General features: G+C 40.3%; 1 protein-coding gene across 1 annotated transcript; it reads right to left on the reverse strand.

Moving 5' to 3' along the window:
* Positions 1-11,799: 11,799 nt before the first annotated feature.
* On the reverse strand, positions 11,800-18,511 carry ip6k2a (inositol hexakisphosphate kinase 2a). The gene is made up of 5 exons (XM_060867986.1): positions 17,920-18,511; positions 15,829-16,042; positions 14,443-14,615; positions 14,022-14,197; positions 11,800-13,244 (listed from the first exon to the last, which is right to left on the reverse strand). The coding sequence occupies exons 1-5, from the start codon at positions 18,128-18,130 to the stop codon at positions 12,654-12,656; spliced, it is 1,365 nt and encodes a 454-aa protein (XP_060723969.1). The 5' UTR covers positions 18,131-18,511; the 3' UTR covers positions 11,800-12,653.
* Between the last annotated feature and the right edge of the window lie 436 nt (positions 18,512-18,947).

Raw genomic sequence — 18,947 nt, forward strand, 5'->3', positions numbered from 1 at the left:
TTGCAAACTGATGTTGGGGCAAATCCTCTGGTCTATTCCACCATACAGACAGTTTACTACCATTCCAATTGAGTTTTCTTTCTTTTTTGTTTTCAAACAGAATATTAGACCTGAAGGATATAAACAAAGGGCTATCAAATGTCAGTACAGCCCACAAACCCCCAATCCATTCTGCAATTTGATTCTAGTTGTATTAAAATTATGTAGATATATAGTATTAAATACCACTCTTTCACAAAAGAGAAGGACATCCTGGTAGTTTACACTTGTTAAAGATATTTAAATGGAAATGACATTTGAATATTTCCAGAGTAAATATTTAAAGACATGTGTTCTCTCACTTTATTTCTGTCTCTGGATATCAAAGGTATTACACTTGTCTATTGGCTCTGAATTACTGCTACATAACTAACATGTGTTTTGATCTATGGGAGCTGAACAGATCATGCTGGATTTTTCAGCAGGACATTTTATGAAATGTAGGATGTTCAGGGTTACATTATATGCTCTAGATATGTAATATAGTTCTAATGTAAATGCAGGACTAATGCTGATTTTACAATTGAATCCTGTTAATGTCATACATTTTCTGTGAATGTTGATACACATTATGAACAAGCTTAATTTTAACCCATGTGAAAGCCATTCTGATTTGAATAGTTAGATGTGAGGTCTCAGGTTTGACTCCTTTGAGGTTTGAGGAGGTTAGGAGTGCAGTCCAAAGTGAGGATTTGGCCCCATTGATTACATAATGGTGTTATGTTCATATAGAAGTTTAGGTGATGTCATAGTGGGATATCTAATTTCATATTCATAATAAAATAATGGATTCTGAAGAGCACGCTCATTGATCCATGCAGGGCAGTAGCGAGCTTCTCAAAAGGTGTGTTTGTGTGTGTGTTTGTGTGTGTGTGTGTGTGTGCTCTCTGTCCTTTAGTGAAGAGCTGGGTGTTCAGTGTGGTTATATAATAGTCTGTGTATCATGCAATGTCTATATAGCAGAAGAGGAGTGCCAATTTTAAATAAGAATACTATATATAATAAATACAGTATATAGCACATATTCTGCTTCCTCAACTAAACCCAAGCAGCTTCACTGAACCACAAATGAATACGAATAAATATGAAGTTGTTACGAGTTAAAGGATTTTTGATGTCCGCCGGTGTCACCGCAAGTGTGGTGCATCTGTTCTAAGAGGCAATTTTACTAGTCTAATGAAAGCACTGAGTTTCACAGTGTGCATACATATATGCATATTTAAATTCAACTCAATGTCAATTTAAATGACTTTTTGTAGGCGTCATGGATCACTGTAAAGGAAAAAAGTCTCAGGATGATGTAGCTTTGACATGACGTAGATTTCAGAGAGAAGATGACTCTTCCTCCTGCTTTATAAATTTGACTGCAGCACTTATGTTCTGCACCTTTCTAGATATCCAACTAGAATCAGGTTTATTGGCCAAGTGTGTTGACACACAAGGAATTTGGTTCCAGCTGTTTCTGACTCTCAAAAGTACAGACATAAATAACACTATACTATACAAACTATACAAGACAATGCAGACGATGAGATACAATATAGACAGAATGAGTATTACATATGAATATAGAATATGACTGATCAGTTATGTGCATAAAGTGTGGGAGTGCAAATAACATTATTGTGTAATATTATGCTTTTTGTACATTATATAGCAGCAGTAATGAGTGTAATATATACAGATGATTTGATGACTGACAGTTCTGGTAATGCAGTACTTATACTGTAGATATGATGCAGTGAATATAATTGTTGATCAGGGTGATTGCCTGGGGAAAGAAACTGTTCCTGTGTCTGTTACCTGCCAGTTCTGTAGCACCTGCCATAATGGAGGAGCTGAAAGAGGTTGTGTCCAGGGTGTGAAGGGTCAGTGGTAATTTTTCCTGTCTGGTTTATGGTTCTTGTGTCGTACAAGGCCTAGGGAGTGGGCAGGGGGGCACCAATTATTTTTTCCGCTGTTTTCACTGTGCGTTGCAGTCTGTTCCTCTCCTGTTTTGTTGCTGTACCAAACCAGATGGTGATGGACGTGCATAAGACAGATTCAATGACTGCAGTGTAGAACAGCATCAACAGCTCCTATGGCAGACCATATTTCCTTAGTTGGCGTAGAAAGTATATCCTCTGCTGGGCTTTTTTGATGATGGAGTTTATGTTGCACTCCCATTTCAGGTCAGGTCCCATTTCAATGGTAGTACCCATGAACTAGAAGGCCACCACAGATGACACCGGGCTGTTGGATATTGTGAGGGGGAGTAGTGTTGAAGGGTCTTTCCTAGTCCACTATTATCTCCACAGTTTTGAGGGTGTTTAGATCTAGACTGTTCTGACTGCACCATAGCACCAGCTGCTTCACCTCTTGCCGGTATGCAGACTCATCGCCATCTTGGATGAGACCGATGAGCGTAGTATCATCTGCAAATTTCAGGAGTTTAACAGTTTGGTCACTTGAAGTGCAGTCATTAGTGTAGAGAATAGCTGTGGGGAGAGGACACATCCCTGTGGAGCGCCAGTGCTGATTGTCCAAATGCTGGAGGTGACACCTCCCTGTCTCACCTGTTGTTTCCTGTCTGTCAGGAAGCTGGTGATCCACTGACAGATGGAAGGGGGTATAGTATAGAATTATAGTATTAAAGGCCGACCTGAAGTCGACAAACAGAATCCGGGCATATGTCCCTGGGCAGTCCAGGTGTTGCAGAATGTAGTGCAGTCCAATGTTGACTGCATCGTCCACTGATTTGTTTGCATGGTAGGCAAGCTGTAGGGGATCCAGCATCTGTTCTGTTTCAGTCTTTAGGTGGGCCAATACCAGCTGTTCAAAGGCCTGTAGTCATTCAGTCCAGCAGGAGGGGACTTCACACAACGACCTGTTAGAGCAGTGGTCTTCACTATTTTTTTCAGGCGAGCCACACTGATAGGACAAAGTCAATAGGAGAGCCACTTTCACCGCAAAGTATGCCAAGTTATTCAGTCTTAAATAGCTTATCTGCTTAAATACAATGTACAATATTGCAATACAATAATTACTTAAAAATCATTCTTTATTATGCACCTGTCAAGGGTTCGATCCGTGAAGGACAAATAAAAATTCATCTGTCCACTTTTCTTGAAATTTTCTATGCTCATCTTGTATGACTCGCACCTTTCTTTTTTTAGCAGGCGCGAACTCTCCACAACCTCCATCTCCGTCTTCCTCTCGAGTTGCGGATGACGCATGCTCCCCATCAGTTACCTCTTTTGTCACTGTCACATTGCTTTGTTGCTGTTCATTTTGTGCGCGGGATTGTTTGATAAGAAATCGATCCATTTTTTTAGTCCGTGTGTACAGTAAACACAAGTTGTTAACTAGTATGAAACACAAACTAGCTTCTGGCAGGCCGTCAAAAACTGGCTATTGCGCAGAACGCAGTGAGTCAGTGACGAGTCAAATTATATATATAAATATATATTATTATTTGTAATAGAGCACATTCGTTTTTATATGCTTCCCTGATTGTTTTTAATGTTATTTAAATGAAAAATAAATTTTAACCACATGATCATATCATCGTATTATTTACTGCCATGCGAGCCGCATATTAAAGCTTGGCGAGCCGCAGGAGGCTCGCGAGCCGTGTAATGAATAACACTGTGTTAGAGTGATCTGTTGAAGATATGGGTGAAGATAGGAGCCAGTTGATCAGCACATGCTTTGAGACAGGAGGGGGGACCCCGTCTGGGCCGGGAGCTTTCCTTGTCTTCTGTCTCTGAAAGAGCTGATTCACTGAATCTAAAATGGGATGTGGTAGCTCAGTGGTTAAGGTGTTGGGCTACGGAAGGTCACGGGTTCGAACCCCAGGTCCACCAGGCTGCCACTGCTGGGCCCCTGAGCAAGGCCCTTAACCCTCATTTGCTCAGTTGTAAGTCACTCTGGATAAGGGTGTCTGCTAAATGCCGTAAATGTAAATGTAAAATCTAGAACTAGACTGTTTCAAGTTAGAATGAGTTAAAAAAATGTTATCATACAAGAGGAAATACTAGCCAACTCAAACTAATCACAACATACTTATATCATTCTTACGTACTACTTATATTAATTCTTGAAGTGTGTAGAGAAACTGTTGTAGCAGTTTCACTGATTTACTTGCTTCTGCAAAGATATTGTTGTACACAGATATTTCTGTTGATCTTATCAGACTCCTTCACTCTCCTTCACATTTAGTCATCAGTTCATCTGATATGTTTATACTGGTCACTGTCTTGGTGGATCCAAAGCTTATTCTGGGAGGCAGGAATGCACCCCGGATGGGACACTAGTTTATCACCCACACTCCCATTTCCAAACTCATTTTACACCTTGTGGCAATATCTCATAGACAGTCCACATACTGGTATGTTTTTTTGATGTGAGAGGCAACCAGAGACCCCAGATTAAACCCATGTGGACACAGCAAGCTGTCAATCAAAGCTCCAGGCATCCCATTCTCTCTAATTGGCTGGATCTACACAATGAGCAAATGAGTTATATAATCGTGACTGTGAATCAGCTGTGGTTTTCAGATGATGGGGGGGGGGGGGGTGAGATTGTAATGACAAAGTAAAGAGAACAGTACTGTAGTGAACTACCCTAGTGGTTCCTTTAATGTTCATTCATTTTAGGACAAGGCAGATTTTGTTGTGTGTGATTTGGAAGATTTGCTTTTGCTTGTCTTTCACTTCCCTTTCATGTAACATAAACCACAATGCTACAAAATGACTACATTTGAAAAATCTGATGTATATCTAAAAAAAACATTGCTGCATTATAACAATCTTGTTAAACTGGTCATAATACTGAATATAATTCATGATGACATGGTGTGTGATGTGTTTGCTATGTGCTTTATATTTGTGTTTCTGTCCTTGCAACTGTTATATAAGATTCTAATTCTTTCATGGCCTGCTTTTCTGTGTCTCTATGTCTGGTCATGATACTGAGGGGTATTCATTGCTCAAGGCTAGGCTCTGTCATAGTCTGTCTATGCCGAAGCTCCAGTCACAACCTGGAACCTCAGAAACAAACAAGAGACAGATTTTTATTCTTTACTCTGGATTAGTTTATATGCAGAAATATATTATTTATATATATTTATATATATATATATATATATATATGTATACGTAATATATATGTAAACACGTATATATATACACGTGTATATTAACGTATATATAAATATATATATAATATTTATAAAGTTTTTGAGTTTTATTTGAGTTTTTGAGTTACACTAGCACATCATTAAGATATTGATTGACCTCTTTTGTTGATTCCAGAGCTGCATTGAACACCACACGCTGTGCACAATCACCATGTGACAACATATTAGCCCTAATGTTTTGCTTACTACTTAACAGTAAATGTTGCTGATTTAGTTTTGCAGTTTTAAGATTCATTTAAAGAAAATCACTGATTGAAAATCACAGCAGAATCTGCAAAAAAAAATATATTTGTCCTGTATCTAATTTGTGTTCTGTGCTTTGTCTCTTTGCTGTGTTCTCTTAAATATATCATTCTACATCACCACATTGGTGTGGACTGTATTGTTTACTATCGTGTCTAATACAGAGGAACAATTTTTTGTACAATATTGAAAGAAAAACTTTTATTTCGCAGTACTTTATTATCTTTTCATCAGTTGAAGATCTTGTGTTTTGCTTTTTATGCTTAAAAATTATTTTGAGGTTAGATTGATTAAAAACTTTACTCACCTATTGCAGGGCAATAGTTCTTTACTATGGCCCTGCAATTTTCGAGTGCATATACAAACAAGACAGCATTGAGTCCAAAGACCTCCCAAAACCACGCTGTGAACAAATTGTGAATTGGTACATATCAGATGATGTATATAAATAATCCCCTGGCTTTGAACATATCCAGGAGTGAAGTGAAAAGTTCATGGGGGAACTGGGAAAGTAGACACTTTATCAGAGAGGCCACCAGGGACAAAATAGCAACTTTGAAAGGCGTACAGTAATTTACAGCTGAAAGATTAAATTCTGGCAAGTATGAGAGAGTGGCAAAAAAAAGTAATTTTTCAAAAGGTCCTGTAACATCTGATTAAAACCTTTTTAAACTAGTGTTGATTTGGTGATGAATAAAAAAACATAACAAATAATAACTCTAACCAAAGCCAATCACCGAAACAGTTGGTGACTACATCCCCACACACAAAGGAGGCAATGTGCTGGACCTGGTTTTCACCCGTCCTTCTCCAGCTACAGACGTGACTGCTACCCCACTACACGTCTCTGATCATCACCTGGTATCCTTTACCATCACTCTCCCTACCCTACCTAAAACTACCTCTCACCCCCTCGCTCTAACCCGCCGCAACCTTTACTCTGTCTCCCCTTCTTCTGTAGCTTCTGGCACTCTTTCTTCCCTTCCTGATCCTGAGTCTTTTTCCTCACTACCCTTGGACTCGGCCACAGATACTTTCCTCTCATCTCTTTCCTCAACTATGGACTTCCTCTGCCCTATGTCCACTAAACCCAAGAAAACTTCTTGTTCTGCTCCTTGGCTTTCAGATGTGCTGCGCAACAATCGAAGAGAGCTAAGATCATCAGAGAGAAAGTGGAAGAAATCACAACTTGATGCAGATCTTGATTCTTACCGAACACTCATGGCCAAGTTCTCCTCAGATGTGACTTCTGCCAAGACTTCCTTCTACAAGGAAAAGCTTGAAGCTTCCTCACATGACCCTCGGAAATTCCACAACATCATCTCTTCTCTGCTCAACCCCCCGGCTCCACCTTCTTCATCCTCCCTGACTGCAGAAGACTTTGCTTCTTTCTACCAGGAGAAGATTGAGGAAATCTGCCGGACCTTCACTTCAGCCCCGACTGCACTTACATCTCAGAGTATGGACTCCCCTACACCTTTGTTGTCACATTTCTCAACTGTAACAGCAGAAGAGATTCTAAAACTCATCCAGTCTTGCAATCCTACCACCTGCCCATTGGATCCACTCCCTTCCACTTTGCTGCAGACCATCTCGCAAGACCTTCTGCCCTTCATTACAACTATCGCCAATAGATCCATAGCATCTGGTCAGGTACCAACTACCTTCAAGAGAGCAAGGGTTATTCCCATCCTGAAGAAACCTGCTCTGGATCCATCAGACATCAGTAACTACAGACCGGTATCACTTCTCTCGTTTCTTTCAAAAATTCTTGAACGCATTGTCTTTAATCAACTGTCTGTCTATCTCTCACAGAACAACCTCCAAGACCCCAACCAGTCTGGCTTTAAAGCAGCTCATTCCACAGAGACAGCCCTTTTAGATGTCTCTGAGAAACTACATGCTGCTAGATCAGCCAATCTCTCATCTGTCCTTATCCTCCTTGACCTTTCAGCAGCGTTTGATACGGTCAACCATAAGACTCTCTTAGCCACCCTCAGGAGTCTTGGGATATGCGGATCAGCTTGGGAATGGTTCGCTTCCTACCTGGAAGGACGCTCATATCAGGTAACATGGAGGGGAGTGACATCTGCTCCACGCAGACTCTCCACTGGCGTCCCACAAGGCTCAGTACTTGGTCCTCTTCTTTTCTCCCTGTATACTCACTCTCTTGGTGAAGTTATTTCCTCACATGGGTTCTCTTACCACTGCTATGCTGATGATACACAACTTATCTTCTCTTTCCCACCCGCAGATGCCACAGCTTCTGACCGGATCTCTGCATGTCTGGCAGAAATTTCATCATGGATGACTGCTCATCAGTTAAAGCTTAATCCTAGCAAAACTGAGCTGCTCTTCATCCCAGGTGATTCATCCCCAGGTCATGATCTTGCTATATCCTTGCACAACGATCTGATCTCCCCTTCAGCCACAGCTCGCAACCTTGGGGTAACCATGGACAATCAACTGTCCTTTTCCTCTCATGTTGCTAATGTGACTCGCTCATGTCGGTTTCTTCTCTACAACATTAGAAGGATTCGACCATTTCTGTCCACACAGGCTGCTCAGGTACTTGTTCAGTCTCTTGTCATTTCTAGACTGGATTACTGCAATGCACTGCTGGCAGGTCTACCTATGAACGCAATCCGTCCTCTGCAAATGATCCAAAATGCAGCTGCCCGGCTTGTTTTCAACCTGCCAAAGTTCTCTCATACCACCCCGCTGCTGCGATCCCTCCACTGGCTTCCGGTAGCTGCACGCATCAGATTCAAAACACTGATGCTGGCCTACAAAGCCAAAAATGGACCAGCTCCCTCTTACCTCAAAGCCCTGTGATTACCAGCCTAGTTGTGAAGCATGGTGGTGGAATCATAATGTTGTAGTGATGATTCTCATCTGTAGGGACTTGTCAAGGGTCTAGAGAACCAGTCAGGACTGAAGTTAAGCTGAAGGATGAAGCCAAATAAAAGATATTCAGGGAAATTAGCAAAAAATGAAGATAGAACATTCATATTGCAACAGTACAATGACCCCAAGCATAACGCCAAAGTTACCATGGAGTGGCTTGTTAGAAACAAGGTAAATGGTCTGGGGTTGGCCAGCTTCACCCTTTAATATCATTGGAATAAACACAGCGCACACTGACATTTATATAAGTTTAAAATTGGGAAGGTTCTTTTATTTTTCCATTAGTAAGCTGTTTTTTATATGCAACTAATAATATTTATATTTATATTGTTTGACTTTATTCTTGCTTCTTGGTAAGGTGTTTGCAAGAAGAAATACAGAATATGTGAAAAATAAAGAATATCTGAAGTACACAGTTGTTCAGAATGAAGATTAAAATCATAAAAACACTTGAAAAGTCAAAATGTACAAATCCTGTTTTATATGATTAAGAATTGGTTGTTTGGTTAGTTGGGTGGCTGATTGATTAATTGTCCACACGATTCTATATTTTATAATTCAGTAAAAATACTATATCTACAAAGTATGTACATAGCCAATACAAAAGCTTCATTAAAACAGCTATCCAGTTGTTTCATTGTGCTTGTGCATATCTTTTTCTCTCACTCCCTCACACATTCTTCTCCTGATTGTCCTTCACTTCTACACTTTCTTCTCAGCCTCTTTACATACAGACCTGAAACAAGGAGGAAACATGAATGTGAGACTGTGTGGGTGTGTTTGAGCGCTCGGCCTACAAAGTACAAAGTGGATGAGTAACACAATGTGTCTACACTGTGATCTATTCTGGGAAAAAAAAATAAATGGCAGTTTTACAGGTTGAATGAATCACACAGACCTATTATAGAGCAGAACAGTTAGGCTCCATGAACCTAGCTTTTATTGCTTAGACCCTAGTGATTGTTATATAAGTCTATTTTATTTCTATCTGTTCTAAGACAATCTGCCTTGAATTTGCTTATTTTCTGCAGAAACGTCTACTACATAGAACAGTAAACGATCATGAAGAATGAACAATAAACAGAATGAAGTCAACATTTCATGTGACAAGACTTTTCCTTTAGCATCTTTGAGAATCTGCCACAGTACTTCTGGAGACTTTGACTGTTACACTTGCTCCTGTGTTTTCTATAACATAATTTTTTTTGGAAAATAGGTTTTCCATTACCCAATAATGCAGGAGTCTTAAAATAAACACATATGATTAGATTTGCGTTATAAAAATTTGGATGCCTAAGACTTTAGCAAAGGGATGAGTCGAAGCATCAGAGAGGTGCAAACTACAGCTCTGCTCAGTTGTCATGGTAACTGACTCACAATTATGAAACAGGTCAGCTTTACACAGAAAGCTGATACCAGGCAAACACACTGTGTAAACACACACTTGCACGCATGTTTGCATGAAGGCATAGACAACCATACAGACAAGCAAACAGACAAGAATGGGATCATCCAAAGACTGCACTCTATGATGGCCCACTGGCCCTCCTCAAACAGGATTATATCAGCTAAAGGAAGCAGGACACCAGCACCACACAGAATTGAGCCCAGTCTCTAATGCAAATGCATATTATGAAACCTTCTGTCTGCCAAATCTCATCCTAACTCACATAAGCTGTGTGAGTTAGTGATACACAATGCTTAAGCTTTCTGTAGCAGCTGGGCTATAGCACAAGGGTTTTCCTGACTTAGCACACTCAAAATCAGCTCAGTAATAACAAAAAAGTGAAGGATAAATGTGAGATTTAATGTTTATTCTAGACATTAATGTTTGTTCGAAGTGTAATCCGGTGCTCTAGAGTACAGATCTGTGTGTGCACATTATAAACCCTGTTATTAGTAGGCCAATAATAACTGACAGATGCTTTTGCTCTGGTGGGTAAATTATTGCCTACCATTTTGTCTCATTTCCCTTTTTTGTTGAAGTGCTCATATGAAACTCAAAGGTCATGACTTCAAAACATCTTCCTTATGTTTTAATGGTTACCCCGGTGACCACCATTTTACCAGAAATGTGCTTTTCCAATGTACTCAGACATTACGTTCTTCATTTTTAAACAAAAAGCCTCTTCTAGTTTAATCCATGGCTGCTTCTGAAGACCTTTACCAGACTGCAATTAGAAAACAGACAAAGGTTTCTACAGCTTATTAATCAGGGATTGCGAAGGCTGGGATTTGAAATGACAGGATCCAGGCTGTAATGAAGCAAACCATCTTTGCATACTCTCCAGGCTGATCAGCTGCTGGCTTCATTAATCCTTCATTACAGTTCTGTCAGCAACTGCAGTGAAAATAGTTAACATACTAATTTATGTCAGAAATATAATCTAACATTTTCTAAAAGATCTATTTAGCCCATAGTTAATTCTAGTTTTAACCTTAGTGGGACTCAACGTTAGTGAGATTGCATTATATGTAAACAATAAGGAGATAGACCTCTTCAGTTGAATGCAAAAAAACACTTATTCCTGCATTTACACATTTGTAAACAACATGCATTTATTTGTTTTGTTTGTCAGTCCAAATGTCCAGAATACATTGCATATTTCTTGCACTTCCAGCAGTTTCAGGACTGCATTATCTCTTTATTACTGTAATGTTTTCATAAGCTCCAAGTTAAAAAAAAAGAAAAAGGCTTTCAATGAAGAGATCAGATTTTCCCCCAATTTTCACACCAGTTACACCCATGTGTTCTTTGAAGTACATATACCGTAACCTTTCATAAGTATTGATTGTCTAGGAAAGCACCTGTGGAGGATCATTAATAAGCTTTTGTAGTAAAGGCACACTACAAACACACACTAAAGATACAAAAGATTTACATTTGATGCTATAACACCAGCAACTATCAATCTATCTACAAGTTATGTTTTGATGTGTTGTGAGTTTTGAAAAATTTCTGCTCAGCACTGTAAAGATTGCTTATATGTGCACTACATTTATTACCACCTTAGACAACCTGTCAGCTCAGACCAATCTAGGCATTCTCCTCTGAGCTGTCTTAACCACTGATCAGCTGATTGCACACACTGCATAAATGAGAGCACACACACACACACATGCACACAAAACCGTGGTTGGCTAGAGACATTATAGCTTATTGACAACAAACATGCTCATTATTCCAAACTACAGTGGCAGAGCCTATTCTAAATGACCTTGGCCCTCATAAAGTGAAGTGTTTCTGCTATAATCAATGTAGCTGTGTAAATTATACTTTAACCCATATACAGCAACACAGGAGCCCCATGTCAGCAATACAAAACAAAACTTATGTACTGTTCTTCTCATGCCATATACAATTGTGTATAATCCAAGGCTTCTAAAACTCTACATAATAAAACTTCATGAAAAACTCAGTAAATAGCACCTTTAACAAAAACGGTTTTATTTTTCCTTCAACATACTGTTGACAGTACAGGTATTTGAACATGTCAAATACTATTATTATTATAACCACTATAATAGTAATAACATGGAATGTAGTTTTCATGTCACCATTTGTTTTGTTGTTTTTTTTCCATTTTTACTTTATATAAGAAATTCAGTATATCAAATAAATAAAGCTCTATTACAGTCACTGTGTGCCTCTACTGCTTACTCAAATATAATCCTCTCTTTACAGTGGAAAACTTTGAGTGGTCATTTCTTTAATGAAAAGCTTTCTCCACATTCCGTTTGCTCTCATCACAAAGTACAAGCAAATAACTGAGTGCAATCTGCAGCGCTACATCATTCTTCTGGAATGGACATTGCTAGAATCACAGATTTTTTATTATTTACACTTTTTTGTGGTTTCTTTGCCTGTAAATGGTTTTAGAAATTGTAGGGATGTAAAACAAAGGAGGAAGGGGTGTGGGGGAGATGTGAGAAAAGCTATCAGTCACAAAGTCAAGTAAACAAACCATTGTCATGTCATGTCCCCCTCGTCTTCTCACTTTTAAACCCCTTTTTAATCGTTTATAAACAGGAAAAAAGAAAAACTCTAGAAAAACACTAAAATTAGACACAAAAACTCTTGCTAAATCTTGCAGCTTCATTAACGCCCTTGTATAGGTGCTGGACGGAGAGAAAAAAGAAATCAGGAAAGAAAGGTGAGAATCAAAACAAGAGAATGGTATCTGACAGAGAGACTGACACTGGCAAACTCCAACTGTTTCAATCTCACAATCTGCAGTTTCATTGTATATTCTTGAGTTTCAATATTGCAAGCAAAATGCCTAGTTCAATCGGCACTGTGTTCCTCTAACTGGGAGATGATGGTTATTAGGTTCTGTAAGCCAAAGATGTATCCTGTGTCCTGCCCCTCATGCACTACACTGTCCTCCCCATAGTGCCGGCACGTGGTGTGGGCGAAATCAATCATTCGAACATCCACCACAGACCTGGAGTTCCCACTATGGCTTTTAACACTACTGCTAGCACCACCATTGCTGCTCCCACTTGCTCCTCCGGTGCTGTGAGGAAACCCAAATGCGCCTTGCTCCTCCTCTTCCTCCTCATCTTCCTCCTCCTCATCTTCTTCTTCTCCTCCTTCTTCATCAGAGAGGCGATCCTCCGTAGAGCGCCGTGAACAAGGTGGGTCTCCATCGTAGATTATGAGGAGCGAGCTGGAGTAGAAGCGGTAGCTCTCACATGCTTCCAGGGCGGCCTGCATATCTCTCAGGCGCCGGAGCACAGGGGAGAGAAGCTCACGCCGCAACCTCCGTCCGTCATGGAAAAACTGGAACAGAGCCTCCTTAAAACCAACCAGCGTCAGCTTACGTCCGTGGTACTTGTTCATGAACATGAGCTGACCGGAGTTCGACTGGTAGACCTGTAGAAAATGAGAGTGGAAGTTAGAATTTATCCAGGCTCAGGTTACATCTGTGACTGCATACAAACAATGGGGTCCAAAACCTGGAACCACACTGAAAATGAGATCTTTTTCCTTAAATATTTATTATTCAAAATTCTGCATTTTAGGTTCATATTTAAATAAGCAATTTTTTTTTACATTAATCATTAATTAACTGATTGTACAAAAGCTGCCCTGCGATGGGTTGGCACTCCGTCCAGGGTGTATCCTGCCTTGATGCCCGATGACGCCTGAGATAGGCACAGGCTCCCCGTGACCCGAGGTAGTTCGGATAAGCGGTAGAAAATGAATGAATGAATGAATGTACAAAAGCTCATATTTGCCTCATGCTCAATCTCTTCTATTGAAGCATGTGTTCAGATGGTAACAGATACGATCTAAAAATCGATCATAAACATTTTGTACAAATTTGTGGAGTCCATGGAGGCTCAAATGTACACAGTCATTAAAGAAAAACACGACATACCAAATACTAAACCCATGTAAATGTAAAGATTCTAATTTTCACTCGATCTGTTGCCAGTAATGTCATTTGTAATGAGAATTGTTCAAGTAAACTTGAAACGAATACAAAATTTTTGCTAGTAGACTACATTAATTATAAATATAGAAGCATACATGTGCAACGGTCAACACTTAGATCAGAACAAATGAAACAAAAGGTAGAAAACCTCTCTCTGGACTTTCTGCTACAATACTGTGGACTCGTACACTGCCAGTTGAGTTGAAGCTCACCTGCATGCCACAGAGCCGGACCCCGATGCTGGCCGATGTACTCTGCTGACATTTGCGGATCTGCATGGCTTTCTTTTCCTCAGAAGCATCGTCTCCATGCTGCCGTGTGCCCATCTTCAGATCCAAAACACATGGCATTGTGTGACGCCATGTCAGGTTCTCCAATAGGATAAACTCTGGGAGCGGTCTGGGTCAAGGAACACTAATTCTACAAGAATTCTGTGGCTTGAAGAACAAAATATCTACAACACCATCAGCTTGTAACTGCACAGACTTACAAATTTTCCAACACAAAACCTTTTTAACATTTTATGTGGTTTAAATCATTTTTCAAATGATTACACAATCTACATAAAATCTAAACATCCCTCACACACAAAGTGAAAGTACAGTACAACACTACACAGCAATTGGAGGATACTGTACTGGTTGCGGTGCTTGGCGTTCTCTTTCATCCTTTGCAGGTGTTGCTGATGGCACTTGAGGCTCCAGGGGTTGTGCTTCAGCTGCGGTGCAGCAGCGTTACTCCTCTCCAGGCTGTAGTAGAGCACCTCAGCTTGCTGGAACCACTCCAGCTCCTCCTCACGCTTCAGACTGAACATGGGGGTGAGAGAGAGAGAGAGATTTACAAATTAAGAAATACCCAAAAAAAAAAAAAAAAAAAAAAGATGTCTGGCTAATTATTCATTCATTTTCTACCGCTTATCCGAACTACCTCGGGTCACGGGGAGCCTGTGCCTATCTCAGGCGTCATCGGGCATCAAGGCAGGATAAACCCATCGCAGGGCACACACACACTAGGGACAATTTTCCAGAGATGCCAATCAACCTACCATGCATGTCTTTGGACCGGGGAGGAAACCGGAGTACCCGGAGGAAACCCCCAAGGCACGGGGAGAACATGCAAACTCCACACACACAAGGCGGAGGCGGGAATCAAACCCCGACCTTGGAGGTGTGAGGCGAACATGCTAACCACTAAGCCACCGTGCCCCCCCTGGCTAATTAATAACTTCTAAAGTGTTTAGATTACAAAATGTCTCCAATGCATATAATTACAATTTATAGCCACACCAGCATGTGGATAGATGTAAAATACCAACAAAGAATAAAGCCCTTGCAATAAGTCCTTCACTGGGTGCTTGCACAAATCTTTGCATAGTCATCTGACTAATGTGTTATGATCACATAACCTCAGCACATCATCTCTTGTCAAAAATGCACAATGGCCTCTGTACTTCCTTAGGAGACTGAAGGAAGCTAATCATGCTCCTAAGATCATGGTGAACCTCTGTAGCATCCTTTATTTTTCCCGGTATTACTGAGACTTAACAAAAGTGTTGCTTGCGCAGAGTGACCGGTATTATCAAGGACACCTCCCCATGCCCACCATGTACTGTTTGTACGTTTTCCATCTGCAAAATGCTACAGAAGTCTTACTTTAACTTCTTGGCTTACTTTACTTCAATTTTTTGTTATTCCTACAATTATTTATATCAGACTTTTACTTACACATGCATTTACAATAATCATTGTATGTATCGCTGAATTAAAATCATTTGTAATATCTCAAATTATAGTATCTCCCCAGGTAAAACTAATCCAGCTGAAACAGGGCTTTAGACAAACCAGCAAAGACAAACTGACTCGCTACACTTGTACAGCATGTAGATGACGAACTTAAACATGACAATGGCTTCAATTGTCTTGGAGATATATTATTCATGGATTTCATGCTAGTGTGAAATGTTCATTGTAAAAGTTTCTGATCTACTTTATGAGAGTTTTGATTTCAAGGACTTCTCACCTCTTGTCTTTGTCCTTGCGTGAATGTCTGGCCCTTTCCTTGCCGTAGCCTTCATTGTCCAGCAACATTTTATTAGACCACTTAATCTTATTCTTAGGTTCCAGGTCAGACGAGGGGTCCACATTCTCCAGACCACCCAGGTCGCTGTGCAGCGGGTAGGCAATGAGGCACAGATTACCTTCCTCATCCTCCTCGAAGCTCACAGACACAACCCCTACAGAAAGCGGGAAGCAATAACAGAGAAGTTACTTTCAAGAACAAGACAAAAAAAAAAAAGCAACACTTCATCTTATTGGAACATAGTCAGACTTCCCAGCTCAAAAATAGGCAGACTGGGAAATCTTGATCCATCTTACCCACTCCACTCTTTTTTAACGTGCTTACAAGCTTTCCAGCGTTTTACAAAAGTTACAGAGCCATCTGCACAGCCCTCGGCTAACCTGATAGAGATCAGACAAGTCCACAACACAGAGAACGGGAGAGAGATGTGTGCAGAAAACAGCGGTACAGAGGAAAAAAGACACGAACAAAGAGAATTGGGGAGGGGGGGAGGGGAAAGGAACAAAAGCCACAATATAGATGTGGTTTCATCTGACTGAGAAAGTATGCATTTTCTTTACCAAAGCATTGACACGTGATGGTGAATTTAAACCCATAAGAAAGGACACAAGGCAGAAAACTTGAAAACCAAGCGATTTATTAAAATCAAGCTCAACCAAAAAGAGCAAATACATTTCACAAAAATCCCCTGCCACAAAAACCAAAATATATAAATATATATATACACATAAAAAATATCACATTCAAGAGACAAGAATGATGCTTATTTTAATAAAAAAATGTTTTCATTTCTGCATCTTTCTGTGCAAACAAAATGCAGAAATACCAATCATTCATATATTAAAAACACTTCAAAGAAAAAAAAAAAGGAAAATGATGTGTGCAATTTGTTCATAATTAACAGAACAAAAGGGATCAAGTGGGAACTTTTAGAAAGTCTTTAGAGGACGTGATACCAAAGCCAATTTGATTCTTTTTGCATCTCTAATACTTGCATCGCTAATTCAAACCAGTCCAGTAGTTTAACTTAAGTCCTGTAAAGCGTCACTCTGTATGGTTTAAATATGGTAAAGAAAACACTGCAGGAAGGAATAAATAAATAAATAAATAAATAAATAGAGGTCTTGAGAGACACAAAAGAGAAGTACAGCACAGTTTAAACGATGACAAATTTGGGTACACAATCCTCAAGAAGCAAAAAGACACAGATACAAGTAAAAACCTCTAAATATATGACAGCAGATATCTTTCCAGCGAAGGATTATAGTGCTATACATTTATAAAAATGTACACCAACAGAACAGAAAAGTAGGAAGTGAAAACGACCGAAAGCTTTGTTATTAGGAACAGTCAAGTTTCGAGGCAGATCGTGTGCAACATGTGCATGAAATATCTGTCAGTGTGTGATGACTGAACAAGTCAAGTCACATTTTGCCAAACCCTCTCCATTTTATTCTGGTTCTTTCAGCCTGAATGATCATCCAGACAGGCTAGAGAGAGATTGTGTTTGTCTTAATGGTATTTCAGCTAATTAACTTAGACTCAAAGCCATACCTTTCTTGTCGACAACACACTTTTTTAACTTATAAAAACAGCACTGTATGTCAAACAGGAAACCAGTTGGCATTTAGTTGTTGACTACAGCGCCGTCACGTGGTAAAGGTCCTTTAACTTCATCTGCATTGATGCGATTACTGTACATCTTTAGGACATAAACAAACATCACTGCGCACACAGTCAGCATCAAAACAAAAACAAACAAAAAAAAAACAGATCGATGAAACACGAAATGATGGAGACGTCTGAATTCAGTGCCCCAGATATATATTACACCATGAGTTCAGTAATTAAGTTGTTAACCACTATTTAATACTGTGGGCAGGGTGAGACTGAATGTACTCAGTATATGAACATGGCGTTAATACACATCACACATAGGAAGAATACACGGAAAGAAACAGGCTAAATGCTAGTTAGCTTAGCATAGCATAGCATAGCTCGCTAGCTGACTAGCCCCAGCTAACTGCTCACCTCGGTACTGCGGTGTGAACTTGCGCATGGACGCCGGGAGGCTCTTGTAGAACTGGTGCTCCCGCGGGATTAGCGGCTTGCAGATGGTCTGCTCGCCGAAGCGCAACACACACGAGTGGCCTCCCACCTGGTGAACGAAGGGCTCAAGGAGAACCCCCTTCCCTAAAGCCATCGGCTGCTCTGGCTCCATCCCCTCGATGGCTGGGCTCATCCTCCGCGGGCATTAAGGCTCCGCGTCACGCGTTCAGACCCGTGGACACGACAATCGGAGATAAGAGGACGAAATACACACAGAGAGAGGCAGAGAGAGGAAGAAAGGAGCTCGAGCGGCTGTCTGTCTGTCTGTCGGTTCGTCTCGCGCTGTCGGTCTAAACAACAGGAAGGAGCAACACAAGACAGACCCAAATAAAACGGAAAGCTTTCTTAATCGTTGTACCATTTACACAACTAGGAAGCCTTTTTTAATTCTTTTCTTTGTTTTTTTTTCTTTCCTTTTCCTCTTTCATAAACGTCATTTGTTTAATAACACGTTATAACCGAACGCTCTAAGCGTCTTCTGGCTGCTCACGAAGCTCACTGCCGTCAGTATGACACTGCGTAGCGCTGCGCTGGACAAATAACAACGTAGCTGAGCAACGAGTGGCCCCGCCTCCAGAACAAACCGACAAATCAGAGTACAGGAAGGTGGTCGGGTGGGACGTGACTGAGAGCAGAACGCAAACAAAGGGAGGTAGAAAGAGGAAGAGTGGGGGAGGAAAGGAAGAGGAAGAGAAAGAGGTATAGAAACTGCGAGGGGGGAGATACTCAGCTGTGTTTCTGGTGTAACCACTGGCCATTTAAATGTAAGGCAGAAAAAACAAATCAAGCCAAAGTGTAGCCAAGAGGGCATTAAAAAAAAAAAAAAACATCAGGTACCTACAGATACAGAACAGATAACAAAACAAAACAAAAAAAAACATGTCTGCTGGTGGTACATTTTGCTGGCTTGGTGTAAGTCCACCTGTTGTCCCCTTATAAGGAAAGAGTAC

This window comes from Tachysurus vachellii, chromosome 4, assembly GCF_030014155.1.
Source record: "Tachysurus vachellii isolate PV-2020 chromosome 4, HZAU_Pvac_v1, whole genome shotgun sequence".
Classification (NCBI taxonomy): domain Eukaryota; kingdom Metazoa; phylum Chordata; class Actinopteri; order Siluriformes; family Bagridae; genus Tachysurus; species Tachysurus vachellii.

Coding starts and splice junctions, on each gene's coding strand:
- ip6k2a (XM_060867986.1), bottom strand. CDS start 18,130: ATGAGCCCAGCCATCGAGGGGATGGAGCCAGAGCAGCCGATGGCTTTA. Junction 16,043..17,919: donor GTTCACACCGCAGTACCGAG/GTGAGCAGTTAG, acceptor CGCTTTCTGTAG/GGGTTGTGTCTGTGAGCTTC. Junction 14,616..15,828: donor CGCAAGGACAAAGACAAGAG/GTGAGAAGTCCT, acceptor CCCCATGTTCAG/TCTGAAGCGTGAGGAGGAGC.